The sequence below is a fragment of the Giraffa tippelskirchi genome, chromosome 11 (genome assembly GCF_054371585.1).
Source record: "Giraffa tippelskirchi isolate mGirTip1 chromosome 11, T2T-mGirTip1v1.2.pri, whole genome shotgun sequence".
Taxonomy (NCBI): Eukaryota; Metazoa; Chordata; class Mammalia; order Artiodactyla; family Giraffidae; genus Giraffa; species Giraffa tippelskirchi.
The window spans coordinates 108,428,051-108,441,942 of record NC_137285.1 but is presented as its reverse complement, the minus strand read 5'-3'; the positions used below and the strand labels follow the sequence as shown (position 1 = coordinate 108,441,942).

Genomic DNA, 13,892 nt, shown 5'->3' with positions numbered 1-13,892 from the left:
CCAGGATGAAAAAGTGCACAGAGAAATCTGTGGTGTAAAAAGCCCTGCTCACTCGCGATCCTTCCAAAGAACTTTTTTGTTTCTCTCCCTCCAACATGGCACACTTGAGAAAAGTAAGAGGAAAACAAACAGAAACAGAGACTCTGCAAGGAACCCTATGATCAGTATCCTAAGGGAAGAAATTATGGAACATTAGGCAAAAGGAACAGATGAATGATAATAATAGCAATATTTATTGAACATTTACTCTGTACCTGGTATGTATTTAAACTAATTTAATCCTCATAACATGCTTTTAATCCTCATTTAATGCCCATGAGTGGGGTACGATTATTTCCCCATTTTATAGATGAGAAAAGTGAGGCACAGAGAGGCTGAGGAACTTGTTAAAAGTTATACAACCAGAAAGGAGTGTGCACTAAAAGTATTTGTATTGCTGATTTTGACAACATCTAAGAGATCCTTTGGGAGAAAAAAAAAAAAACTTTGGGGGTAGTTCCCTGATGGTCCAGGGATTAAGGTCCACTGTAGGGGGTGCAGATTCCATCCCTGGTGAGAAACTAAGATCCTAGAAACCATGCTGTGCAGTCAAAAAAACAAAAACTCTTGAGCAACTCAAACAATATGAGAAAAAGATAAGAAAATGAGAGAATCAACCCAGGAAATCCAAAATCTAACATATTACATACAAAGAGGAAGAAGTAAAAATGGAAGGAATTATATGATTGTATATTTAAGTAGTCTAATAACATTTCTTGACATTTAAATGAAATGAGCTTTCAGATTACTAGCCATAAATGAATGGGGTTGAGGGGGGAGGAAGACCTACAACCTCAAACCCATCTTAGCCAAAGTTTCCAACTCCAGGGATGAAGATAGGATCCTAAAAACATCCAGAGGGGGAAAAAAAGAGGTCATTTTTGAAAGATCAAAATTAAAATTGGCATCAGACTTAGCAACTAAACAGCAGCAGACTTCTTAACAGTAACTCTGGAAACTAGAAGTCAGTGGAGCAATGTCTTCTGGAATTTGAGTGAAAACTGCATCCAACCTAATATTCCATAGCAGCCAAGCCAGGAGTCAGGTGTGAGATGCTGAGTGCACAAGAACTGGTAGCAAGTGTTACCTGTAGGAGAGAAACTGAGGGCCAGGTGTGGGGGAGACACCTTTCTCAGTAGACCATTTTGTCCTCTTTGAATCTTTACCATATGCTTATATCACATTATTCCAAAAAGTTTAGAATCAAAAAATCACTTAAGTAATGCCAGTAATTAATTAGATTTGGGAACCACCAAAAGCCCTTGGGTGATTTCCAGTTCTCTACATCTTTCCTGTAAACATGAAGTAGGCAGGGATAAAGAGAGGTCCGCCAGAACCTATTTGCTGCATGATGAACACGCAAAAATTCTCTAGAAGACAATCCTCTGGCGAGCCAAAGGAAAGACTCATCATTAGGTCATTGGAATAAATACATGATTGAATGAAAGGATAAATGAACATGAAGCAGTCATTTGAGTCATTTGGGTGTGGGTAAGTGACAGGAAGGAAGTAAAATTAGGGGAAATTCTTTGGCATTGTAAATCCTCCCTTGCTGAGACCTGCCATTTTCTGCAGGGATGTATCCTGGGTGCAGGGAGCCAAATTGCCATGCTGGGTCTCTTCCTGCCACCTTAACATGATAAACTGAAGTCTGATGTAGCTGATTTGGCTGCATACCATCATTAAGTAGCATACAGAGCAAGGTCCAGATTTCTAATTGCCATTTTCTGTCTCTGGGAGAAGAGAAGCTCTGAGATGTTTCTTGTGAAGCATTAGCTAAGCCTGATTATAGGTCTGTTCACACATTTGATGTAGGAAGCATATTAAAGCTTACTGCAGTCCTTAAGAACTTATCTGATATGCTAATTATGTTTAAACCCTTTTAAAAAGTCTGGGTTAAATGAATGATATGAATGAATGAACATATTAGTAAGGGTATATTAAGACAGTTTATCCAAATGTTAATAGGTCAGTAGCATCAGCCTCTTGAAGAAAGACTGTATCCTTAAATGTTAGATACAAATAGTGTTTGGGGGAATTACTATCTTTCACGTTCTAAGTGAAGATAATTTTTTTTTTCCTCCTTGACATTAGGATGGCACAGCTTCTATAAAAATTTCTCCATGACCTATTCCAGGAAAATGTATTACCAGAATGATATGAAGAATATAGTTTATATCATTTGTAGAGCATAGGCGGTCTGAAGTCAGACTGAGTTGACATTATTAGCTCTGAGATCTTTGCAAATTACCTAACCTGAGATGAGGTAAACCCTGTTTCACAGGGTTAAGTGATTAAATGAACTTATTCATATTTTGTTGTTGTTCGGTCACTGAGTCATGGCTGACTCTTGGACTGCAGCGCACCAGGCTATCCTGTCCTCCACTATCTCCCAGAGTTTGCTCAAACTCATGTCCATTAATGGTGCTGCTATCTAACCATCTCATCCTCTGCTGCTCCCTTCTCCTTTTCCCTTCAATCTTTCCCAGCATCAGGGTCTTTTCCAATCAGACATCTCCCTGGTGGCTCAGACAGTAAAGCATCTGCCTGCAATGCAGGAGACCTGGGATTGATCCCTGGGTCACGAAGATCCCCTGGAGAAGGAAATGGCAACCCACTCCAGTACTCTTGCCTGGAAAACTCCATGAATGGAGGAGCCTGGTGGACTACAGTCCATGGGGTCGCAAAGAGTCGGACAGGACTGAGTGACTTCACTTTCACTTTCTTTTCAGCTCTTCACATCAGGTGGCCAAAGTGTTGGATCTTCAGCATCAGTCCTTCCAATGAATATTCAGGGTTGATTTCTTTTAGGACTGACTGGTTTGATCTTCTTGCAGTGGAAGGGACTCTCAAGAGTCTTGTCCAGCATAACAATTTGCAAGCATCAATTCTTTGGCACTCAACTTTCTTTACGGTCCAAGTCTCACATGACTATTGGAATATAAATATACTACATATAATGTGTATATATATATATACACACATATATATTATATATATATTCCTTATCAACTGGCATATAGTAAGCACTCAATGAATGTTACTATTATTAATATTATAAAGCATTTTATAATTTGCAGGGTATTTTAAGATAAGCTAATACTAAACTACTTATTCTGCATGCTGCTGCTGCTGCTGCTGCTAAGTCGCTTCAGTCGTGTCCGACTCTGTGCGACCCCAGAGATGGCAGCCCACTAGGCTCCGCTGTCCCTGGGATTCTCCAGGCAAGAATACTGGAGTGGGTTGCCATTTCCTTCTCCAGTGCATGAAAGGGAAAAGTGAAAGTGAAGTCGCTCAGTCATGTCCGACTCTTAGTGACCCCATGGACTGTAGCCTACCAGGCTCCTCCGTCCATGGGATTTTCCAGGCAAGAGTACTGGAGTGGGGTGCCATTGCCTTCTCCGCTTATTCTGCATAACAAAACTCAAAATACATATGGGAAAGAACTGTGAAATCTAAAAAGTGCTATGCAAACATAAAAGTCATACTGTTGAGCTTATCATTGCATTTCTGTAAAACAAAATAAAGAATTCATATCATAACTAACTCCTAGGGATACTGTGGTTACCAAAATAACTTGTGAAAGTATTTTTAATTCTATGATAGTGATTATCATTGTGAGTGGGGAGGCAGAAGAAGCTAATGTATAAATTTTAAAACTTTTATTAAAGGATGTGGTTGGCAGCCTCTAAGATTATCCTGCAAATTCCTGCCTCCTAGTATTCCCTTATGCTTGAGTATGGGCTGGACCCTTTGTCTCTTGTCAATCCTCCATTGGCAGGCAGGTTCTTTACCAGTTGAGTCACCTGAGAAGCCTACTGAAACCACAGCAAAATCAGTTACACAATCTTGACAGGTCTGTTAATATCAAATTGTTTATTATTGTATATCATAAGATAAAGAGCATCTTGATGAAAGGGAAAAAGGAGAGTGAAAAAGTTGGCTTAAAATTCAATATTCAGAAAACTAAGACCATGGCATCCGGTCCCATCACTTCATGGCAAATAAATGGGGAAACAATGGAAACAGTGACAGACTTTATCTTTAGGGGCTCCAAAATCATTGCAGATGGTGACTGCAGCCATGAAATTTAAAAAAACGCTTGCTCCTTGGAAGAAAAGCTATGATCAACCTAGACAGCATACTAAAAAAGCAGAGACATTACTTTGGCAATAGAGGTCCGTCTAGTCAAAGCTATGGTTTTTCCAGTAGTCATGTATGGATGTGAGAGTTGGACTATAAAGAAAGCTGAGCACCAAAGAATTGATGCTTTTGAACTGTGGTGTTGGAGAAGACTCTTGAGAGTCCCTTGGACAGCAAGGAGATCCAACCAGTCCATCCTAAAGGAAATCTGTCCTGAATAGTCATCGGAAGGGCTGATGCTGAAGCTGAAACTTCAATACTTTGGCCGCCTGTTGCAAAGAACCGACTCATTGGAAAAGACCCTGATGCTGGGAAAGATTGAAGGCAGGAGGAGGAGGGGGATGACAGATGATGAGATGGTTGGATGACATCACCGACTCGATGGACATGAGTCTGAGTAAACTCCAGGAGTTGATGATGAACAGGGAAGCCTGACATGCTTCAGTCTATGGGGTCGCAAAGAATCAGTTATGACTGAGTGACTGAACTGACTGACTGACTGATTCAGACCAAACCTATGCACTTTTCATTATGCCATGCTGTCTCTCTTCAAGCAAACACAAAAGCATTTGCAGCAGGGCCTGGCACCACTCTGAGCAAGGATAGTATTCTTGCACTTAGTCACTCAGCCGTGTCTGACTGTTTGCAACCACATGGACTGTAGCCCTCCAGGCTTCTCTGTCCATGGGATTTCCCAGGCAAGAATACTGGAGTGGGTTGCCATTTCCTGCTCCAACTGATGTCTATAGCATTTCCTTTAACACCTTATCCAGGATGCTTCAGATTCTGGGTGTCACAAACTAACAGCAACATTGACAGAATAGTTGGCATGAAGAGGTGGGTGAGAAATGAAATATTTCCTGCGATATCAATAAACAAGGATGTCACAGTCATCAGGGATTCCCTCCCTCCAGTGTGAGCTGGTAAGCCCTCAGGGCACTCAGGAAGGAGAATAATATCTGCAATCTAACAGCCAGCAGGCTGTGGCCACGCCCCAGGGTGAGCCCCAACGGAGCTCAGGATGTGGAAAACAGGAGATACTGGCCTAGGAAAGCTGAGATGCATATGAAAGGAATGATTTCAGTGCGCCCAGACTCTTGCATCTTCCTATACACAGAAAAGCACCAAATTCCTTAACTTGGGATACTGGCTTTCTTTAATTAACAATAATCTTTTGATGTTCAGACTACCTGCCCTTTGCTGGAAAACTTCTGTATAACCTGGCTCCTACCCTGCCTCCTCAGAGCAATTCTCTCAGGGTTACTTGTAATGCTGTCTTCAGGGCTTGAAGTCCTAAAAATTCCCACAGATTAAAACATAACTCAACTTTTAAGGGCTTCTCAGGTGGCTCTGAGCATGCACGCACTCAGTTTTTAGGTTGTGAATATTTTTAAGTCGACAGTGGTAACTAGGAGTGGATAGTTGTTCGAGGAATATGAGGTGCCCTCCTGTTCCCACCCTAAGTGGTGTCAGCCTACAAAAATGAATGACATTGTCTTTTTGTCTATGAAGACATCCCAATAATAGAGCAACAATACAAGCATCCAACAAATCTATCTCAAGGCAATGTGTGATCAATATGAAGGTGAGGGTCAGAATGTGCTCTAGGAATTTAAAAGAGGAAGATCACCAAGGTGATCAGGGATGGCTTCATATGGTGGTCCAGTGGTTGAGACTCTGCATTCCCAATGCAGGGGGCACAGATACGGGTTCAATTCCTGGTCAGGTAACTAAGATCCTGCATGGGGCATGGCCAAAAACAAGAACATTTTTTTTAAAAAAAGGAAAGGAACTATTGAATATTTAACTTGGGCCTGAAGAATAGGTTGGACTTTGAGTATCTCTGATTGATAGGTAATGACATTCCAAAGACTGGGAACAGCAGTCTGACTGCTTAGGAAATGAGTTGCCAAGCTGCCCTCAGTGTTTGACAGATCAGATCATCACTGTGGACCCTCAGTCCTGGTGAGGTCTCACACACTGGTCACTAATATCACATAAACAGCATGTGAGCTCTACCACTGGCCTACACCTGGGGGTTGGCTATCTAAGAGTAATGGTTTATCCAGGTCAGGGGAAAGCTACAAACCCAGTCTAAATGGATCGCTCTGGACTCGGACAGACACCAGTTATTCCTCAGAATTCTGTTCTCAGTAGTATGCTTGCTTGTACATGTTCCACGCGTGTATTTGTGTTCACATATGCAGGAACATACAAATACACGAACCTGTCTAGAGACCCCTACAAGCCTGCCCATGTCTATATGCAGATCAGATGAGAATGTATGCCTTTGATGCTGACACTCCAAGAACTAACCTATTTCATTGACATGCCTATTTATAGCTTCTATCTCATTCCAAATGCTAAGTCGCTTTCTAAATCTAAATTTTTTATCACCTTCAGCAGAGATTCAACCAGAGAGGGGAAATTAAAAATAGATACAGACTGGCTATTGAGAGAGTAGCAATCAATTTTTAGGGGTTCATGGCAATGGAGACTTGAGATTATGTTGATAATTAAAATCCACTGATAAGTTAAAGCCTCAGTTCAGCCTTTGACTTTATCCTTCATCCTCCACCTTCCCATCAAAACTAATGACAAAGAGAAGATGACCGTCCTGAACTTCATCTGTTTCACCCTCCATTACCCTCTCTAGGGACAGACAGAAGAGCCATGAAACCAACAAAATTATAGTACAAATTTGTCACTCAATATATTTTAAAACTAGAGTGGGCTTCCCAGGTGGCGCTAGTGGTAAAGAATCCACCTGCCAATGCAGGAGATGAAGATTCGATCCCTGGGTTGGGAAAATCCCTGAAGAAGGAAATGGCAACCCACTCCAGGATTCTTGCCTGGGAAATCTCCTGGACAGAGGAGCCTAGTGAGCTACAGTCCATGGGGTCACAAAGAGTCGGATACAACTGAGCATACACACACACTAACAGACCTGTCAAGATCATGTAACAGTCTTGCTGTGGTTTCAGATTTAGTGATAATAAGAGACTATGAACAATTTGATATGTTTTAGCAGATTAGTTTTAAATATGAAATTTACCTGAAGGTAAGATAATAACCAAAATGATCTTCTGGGCCTTCTCAAGTTTGAGATTCTAGATTACAGAGAACCAGCCCATTCTAGGGTTTTGTAATTCAGTAAATTACTGGCCTAGAACAAAAGCTAAACATCAAGATTAAAAGGACCCTAAGGGTTCTTCTGCTAATTCCTCCCCTCTAAAATACCTCAAATGGATATTTACTCCTTCACTCTTTGCCTTTCTTTTTTGTTGTTTTTCAGTCACTCAATCATGTCCAACTCTTTGCAACTCCATGGACTGCAGCACGCCAGGCTTCCCTGTCATCTTCTATCTCCCTGAGTTTGCTCAAACTCATGTGCATTGAGTCGGTGATGCCATCTATTTATTTATTTTGCTGTACCAGGTCTTAGTTGCAGCACTTGGGATCTTTGATCTTTGTTGCAGCAGGCAGGATCTTTAGTTACAGCATGTGAACACTCAGTTGCAGCATGTGAGATCTAGTTCCCTGACCAGAGATGGAACCTGGGCACCCTGCATTGGAAGCTCAGAGTCTTAACCACTGGACCACCAGGGAAGTCCCTACCTTTCTTTATTGACTCTCTGCAGATGACACTTCACAACACCTGAGTAATCAATTTGTTTCATAAGAAATTCTGCGATGAAAATAAGTTTTTTTGGCCTCAGACAAAATAAACATCCATTTCAGCTGGAAAAAGTTAAACCAGTGACCTTAAGTTATTTTAAAAAGTGTTTCTATTTCTTTAATGGATTTTTTTCCCATGACCTCTGGAAACTAAATGCATACAGTTTGAAATTTAGCATGTAACCACAAATGGCAGCAAAGTACTTAAATCCAAGGTAATCTATAATTCTTCATCAATGTTAGTAATCCGTTTTACTAATATGAGGCGTGGCTAATCCTAAGTAAATTCTGCCCCCTTGTGGATTAAAATATCCACAACTAGTTGCATGGGGCCAGTTCCTTTTAGTTCTATCAAACAGCTCTTCAATGATCTTTAAAATAATATACAATGGAACAAAATTAGACTATTTGTATAAATTGTGTAAGAGCTGATTGATGATGACAAAATGTACTGACAGCGAATAATATACATCTGTATCTTGACTATACCAAGTACTAGATAAATATTCATAGAATGTTAGGAGAAACATGAAATATTGGGTTTAACATCCATATAGAAGAATTCCTTTCATAGCTCCTGATACACCCCCACTCAAGTGACTCCAGGAATGGAAAATTCATTAAATGATACAGCTTGTTCTCCGATCAGGCAGGGATTAACCGTTAGAAAGTCTATCAGCATATTAAGCCAAAGTATGGATAAACAATATGGGCCTACTGTATAGCACAGGGAACTGTATTTAATATCCTGTGATAAACCATAATGGAAAAGAATACGAAAAAATGTATATGTGTATAACTGAGTCATTTTGCTGTATAGCAGTGATGAACACAACCTTGCAATTCAACTCTGGTGGTGGTGGTGGTTTAGTCACTCAGTCGTGTCCGACTCTTTGTGACCCCATGGACTGTACCCTGCCGGGCTTCTCTGTCCGTGGGATTTCCCAGGCAAGAATACTGGAGTGGGTTACCATTTTCTTCTCCAGGGGATCTTCCCAACCCAGGGATCAAATCCTCCTGCTTGGCAGGCAGATTCTTTACCACTGAGCCACCTGGGAAGCCCACTATACTTCAATATAAAAAACAAACAACAATATATATATATATATATATATATATATATATATATATATATATATATATATATAAAACCAAAATGGAATAAATCCTTTGTCAGAGAATCATATCATTTCAGAACTGGAAAGAGGTGTTGGAGATCTCCCAGTTTATCCTTTTATGGTTGAATCCATTACACCATCTGGACCTAATTCTGCTCTCTGAAACAACATTCAGTAAGTTCCATCCTGCCAACTTTTCACCGATAATTGTCAACTACTCCTCATATGACATGTTTTTTAGATCCCATCATCTCCCAGTTACAACCCTGGATGGCAGCTTTGTTGTGAGCATCCCTCCCATGTGCAGCTTCTAGAACTGAACACAGATGTCTGGATATGCTCCTGTGTCTAGGATAGAAAACAATGAAGTGGTTATGCCTTAGGACATTAAACTTCTTTTAATGCAGCCCAAGCTCCTTGGGATTTTTCAGCAATTATATCATACTACTGGTCAGTATAAATCTTGTAACCCCCCAGGTCCTCCAGGTCTTTCCTAACCCTGTACTTCTGCCTAGCTATAACTTTTAACAATTGTTGTTATTAAATTTCATCTTGCTTTTGCCTCAGAATCTCAGCTAGCAAGATAATTATATCTTTAAAAATATATATTTATTTATTGGCTGTGCCAGGTCTTAGTTGCAGCACAATCTTCTATCTTAATTTGCAGGATGTTTGGCTGTGGCATGTGAGCTCCTAGTTGTGCCATGTGGGACCTAGTTCCCTAACCAGATTTTGAACTCGGGTCCCCTGCATTGGGCACACAGGGTCTTAGCCACTGGACCACCAGGGAAGTCCCAGATAATTGTATATCTTAATGTGTCTACTCAGATTAGTTCTGCTACTTAGCTCTGTGCCATCCTTATTTAATAAACATGACCTCTGCGTTTCCAACCAGTCAATTTCAAGGCAGAAGCTTTGATTCAGAAAAGAGATTAGAAAACACTGGAGGTGGGCCCATGTCCCTGAAGGGCTACCCATCAGCCATGTGGCCTCAGCTGTGTGGTCCTCCAATTTCTCTTCTCTGAAACAGAGGTGATAACATGAGCTTTCAGGTGCTCCTAGGGCTCACATGAAAAAATGCATTTGAATAGGCTGAGTTAAGTGTTGATTGCTAAATAAATGTAAAGTATTATTAATCATTAGCTTTCAAATGGTTTGAGGAGGGAGGAGAAACTGTTATCCTCTTTTGTACCTCTTTTCTACCTGATAGGTGAAGAGCGCCTTACGATTTTTTAATATGGGTAAATACACATGAAGTACATATTGAGACAGTTTTTCACAGAGGGGAAGGGAGGTGAGTTGATAGTTTTTAATCAGCCTGTGTTTAGTCTGGAAGCTTCTTCAACTATGTTCTATCAGCGTCTCTCCCTTTTCCCCCTCTCTTCTCCTCTTTGTCTAGTCTGACTCCCTCCCCCCTCCCCTCCCTCCCTTTCTTCTTCCCCCTCCCTCTCCTCCCCTCCCCCTCATCCGCTCCCCCTCCTCCCCCTCCCCCTCATCCCTTCCCCCTCCTCCTCTCTTCCCCCCCCTCCTTTATTCCATCTTTCTCCCTGCTTTTCCCTTCCTTCGCCTCCTCTAAAACCAACCCTCAGATTGGAAATCAGGAGGAAGCTCTATACACCCCCTGGCTCCCACTGCCACCACCATCACTGAAGCCAAGGCTGCCACCTTGCACCCACACCATTCATTTTTAGGATTTCTGGAACAAATATTCACCTCCTTGGGGGAAAAGATAACAAGGCACCACACTGATTCCCAGATGCCTGAAATTCCACTGATAACCACAGCTGTGTTCCTTCAGCTCCAGTCTTTTTCTAACTATCAAATATACATTTGTCTCTGAGAAAACAGCAAAATGAATCATTTAGCAGCTCAGAGTGAATGTGGTTTTCCTTTTCCAAAGACCTCATAAAGGCCATTGGCTGGAGAGATTCTGGGGTCAGGCTAGTATGGGGCTGGGAAGGCAAAATAGAAAGCTCCCCTGGTTTACAGCCAGGGCGCCTGAGGGGCTGATGGGGTGGGGGAGGGTCTGCCTCTGCGTCTACTGCAGCTGCTCCCCCACTGGGGACGCTCTCCGCCTTCCCTCGGGTCTGCAGGAAAAACCTGTCTGTCTCCAGAACTAGCTTAGTCCCACTTACTCCTCGGAGTCTCCCTTAACCACTCTTGTCAGAAATGACTGATCTTCCAGTAATCACGCAATGTGGTTACTTTTCCTGGATGTGATCATGATGTTGAAATATAGCAGCAAAAATATGTGACAAAATATATCTGTATATATATATCGAATCCGGGTCTCCTGCATTGCAAGCAGATTCTTCACCATCTGAGCCACCAGGGAAGCACCCCCCTCCCCTCCACCAAAACAATAAAGACTAGTGTGCCTGCCTGCGTGCGTGCTAAGTCGCTTCAGTCGTGTCCTACTCTTTGAGATCCTATGGACTGTAACCCACCAGGCTCCTCTGTCCATGGGATTCTCCAGGCAAGAATACTGGAGAGGGTTGCCGTGCCCTTCTCCAGGGGATCTTCCCGACCCAGGGATCAAACCCTTGTCTCCAGCATCCCCTGCATTGGCAGCTGGGTTCTTTACCACTAGCGCCACCTGGGAAGCCCGTCTATATATATACATACATATATATGGAGAGAGAGTGAACAAATGTGGCCAAACATTAAGTTATCTAGCAAAGTGACTTTCAAACTCCTCACAATTCTGCTTCATCTCCTTAGCATGTTTTTCTCGTTTTCCTTGTCTTTCGCACGGTGTGTACAACTATTAATAATGACCATTTGTTGAGTATGTACTGTATATCCTGTGCCAGTGTCAGACACTTTATATACATCTTAATAATCCTGACAATCGTCTTTCATGATTGATGTTTTTATACTCATTTTACAGAGAAAAGACTCAGAGCAGTCAGGGAATTAATTGGTCTTAGAACAAATTAAGTCCACACCACATCTATCTGACTCCAAACTCATGGTCTTTCTATTATATCTTGAACTGCATGCAGTGTCCAGAAACAGTCTGGAAGGTACATTCCTGCGCGCGCGCACACACACACACCCCTACACCTACAGAATTTTACATATATATTAGTCTAGAAATTGGAAGGCCTTTGGGTGAGTCACTTTTCTCCAAGCCTTGACTTCTTGATCTATAAGAGAAGTTTAAAATTTCCAAAATCCAGACTTCCCTGGTGGCACAGTGGATAAGAATCCACCTACCAATGAAGGGACACAGGTTTGATCCCTGGTCCTGGAAGATTCCTGATACCAAGGACAAGCTAAGCCCATGAGCCACAACTACTGAAGTCCACACAGAGACTGAGTCTGTGCTCTGAAACGAGAAGCCACAGCAATGAGAAAGCCACGTACCACAACTAGAGAGTAGCCCCCATTTCTCTCCACAACTAGAGAAAGCCTGAGTGAAGCAGTGAAGACTCAGCACAGCTAAAAATAAATTATTTTAAAAAATAAAAATTCCAAAATCCTTTTTATTTTTCTGAATGACATTTGATGATTTTGATTTTCCTGAGGCCTTCTTGAATATTCCCTGTAAAGCAAAACACAAGGAAATGTTCCTCCCACTTAGGAAATTGAACAGGTCCATTGAAAAGAGTGTAACCACTGAGTGGAAAGCAGGTGCTTGCACCCCTCCATCGCCCTTCACAGGTGCCCCACTGTACATTAAATAGTGGCAATGGAGCAGCTCCTGCACGTGACTTCAGACAGTAACTGCTACGGCTCTCTATGTTACTTGTAAACAGTATGCCTACACAGCCTGATAACCAACAACTCAGTTCTAAAACATGACCCAGAAAGCACTATGGCCTCTCCTAGGGGGAACGTGGGGTGTCGGAGTTAATGATGGCAGCAATAAAGGATCCATTCTTTAGAGGGAATAGCATGCAGACTCTGGGCAACTTGTGCCTCATAGGCATTCAGTAAATATTTGAGAAGTAGAAAATTCTCTGCTAGGGAAATAAGAGAGAAATAAGATATTTTATATGCAGATCCTAGTTTCTATTTAAAGTTACCCTGGGCGGACTTCTTTGGTGGAATAGTGGCTAAGACTCTGCCCTCCCAGTGCAGGGGGCCTTGGTTTGATCCCTGGTCAGGAAACCAGATCCCACATGTCACAACTAAGAGTTCAAAGGCCACAACTAAGACCCAGCACAGCCAAATAAATTGTGTGCTGTGCTCAGTCCTGTCCAACTCTTTGTGACTGCTTGTACTGTAGCCCACCAGGCTCCTCTGTCCATGGGATTCTCCAGGCAAGGGTACTGGAGTGAGTTGCCATTTCCTATTCCAAGGGATTTTCCCAACACAGGGTTCTTAACCCATGTTTCTTGCATCTCCTGCATTGGCAGGTGGATTGTTTACACTGCACCACCTGGGAAACCCGTTAAAATACATACATACATACATACATACATACATAAATAAAAATATATTTTTTGAAAAAGTTACCCTGGGCCATTTGTCTTTTTGCATCCATAAAAACAAGCTAGGTTACCAGTGGCCTTAGAAGAGGGAGCCATCTTAAAAAACTCAGCCAGGGTTCTCAATCCTACCACATCTGCTCAAACTGACAGTCTGATCCGAAAATTGGGCCTCAATATGTGAGGGAAAGTCAGTGCAAGAAAAATATAGGTCTCACTTATTTGGACTAAGTAAGCCTCCATGAAAGGGTCATCCAAGGCATCTATTTGACCACCAAAACAATGCCAGTTCTTTGGACATAACATTTTTAGAAAGACTTCAACTATGAATGTTTTATGACAAACATAGACAGCATATTAAAAAGCAGAGACATCGCTTTACTGACAAAGGTCTGTATAGTCAAAGCTATGGTTTTTCCAGCAGTCATGTACAGATGTGAGAGTTGAACCATAAAGAAGGCTGAGCCCCAAAGAATTG

The 13,892-nt window shown here is 41.9% G+C and overlaps 1 protein-coding gene across 8 annotated transcripts in view; it reads left to right on the top strand.

Annotated features, from left to right (window-relative positions):
* Window positions 1–13,892, top strand: part of CLMP (CXADR like cell adhesion molecule) — a 193,773-nt gene that overhangs the window by 156,381 nt on the left and 23,500 nt on the right. Inside the window, exon 1 of one of the 8 annotated variants that reach the window (XM_081541411.1) lies at window positions 9,793–9,823. The exons of the other annotated variants lie outside the window; for them this stretch is intronic. Coding sequence (XP_081397537.1) covers window positions 9,793–9,823 — 31 coding nt within the window. Of the gene's footprint in view, window positions 1–9,792; window positions 9,824–13,892 lie in introns of those variants that run through there. 8 annotated transcript variants of the gene reach the window in all.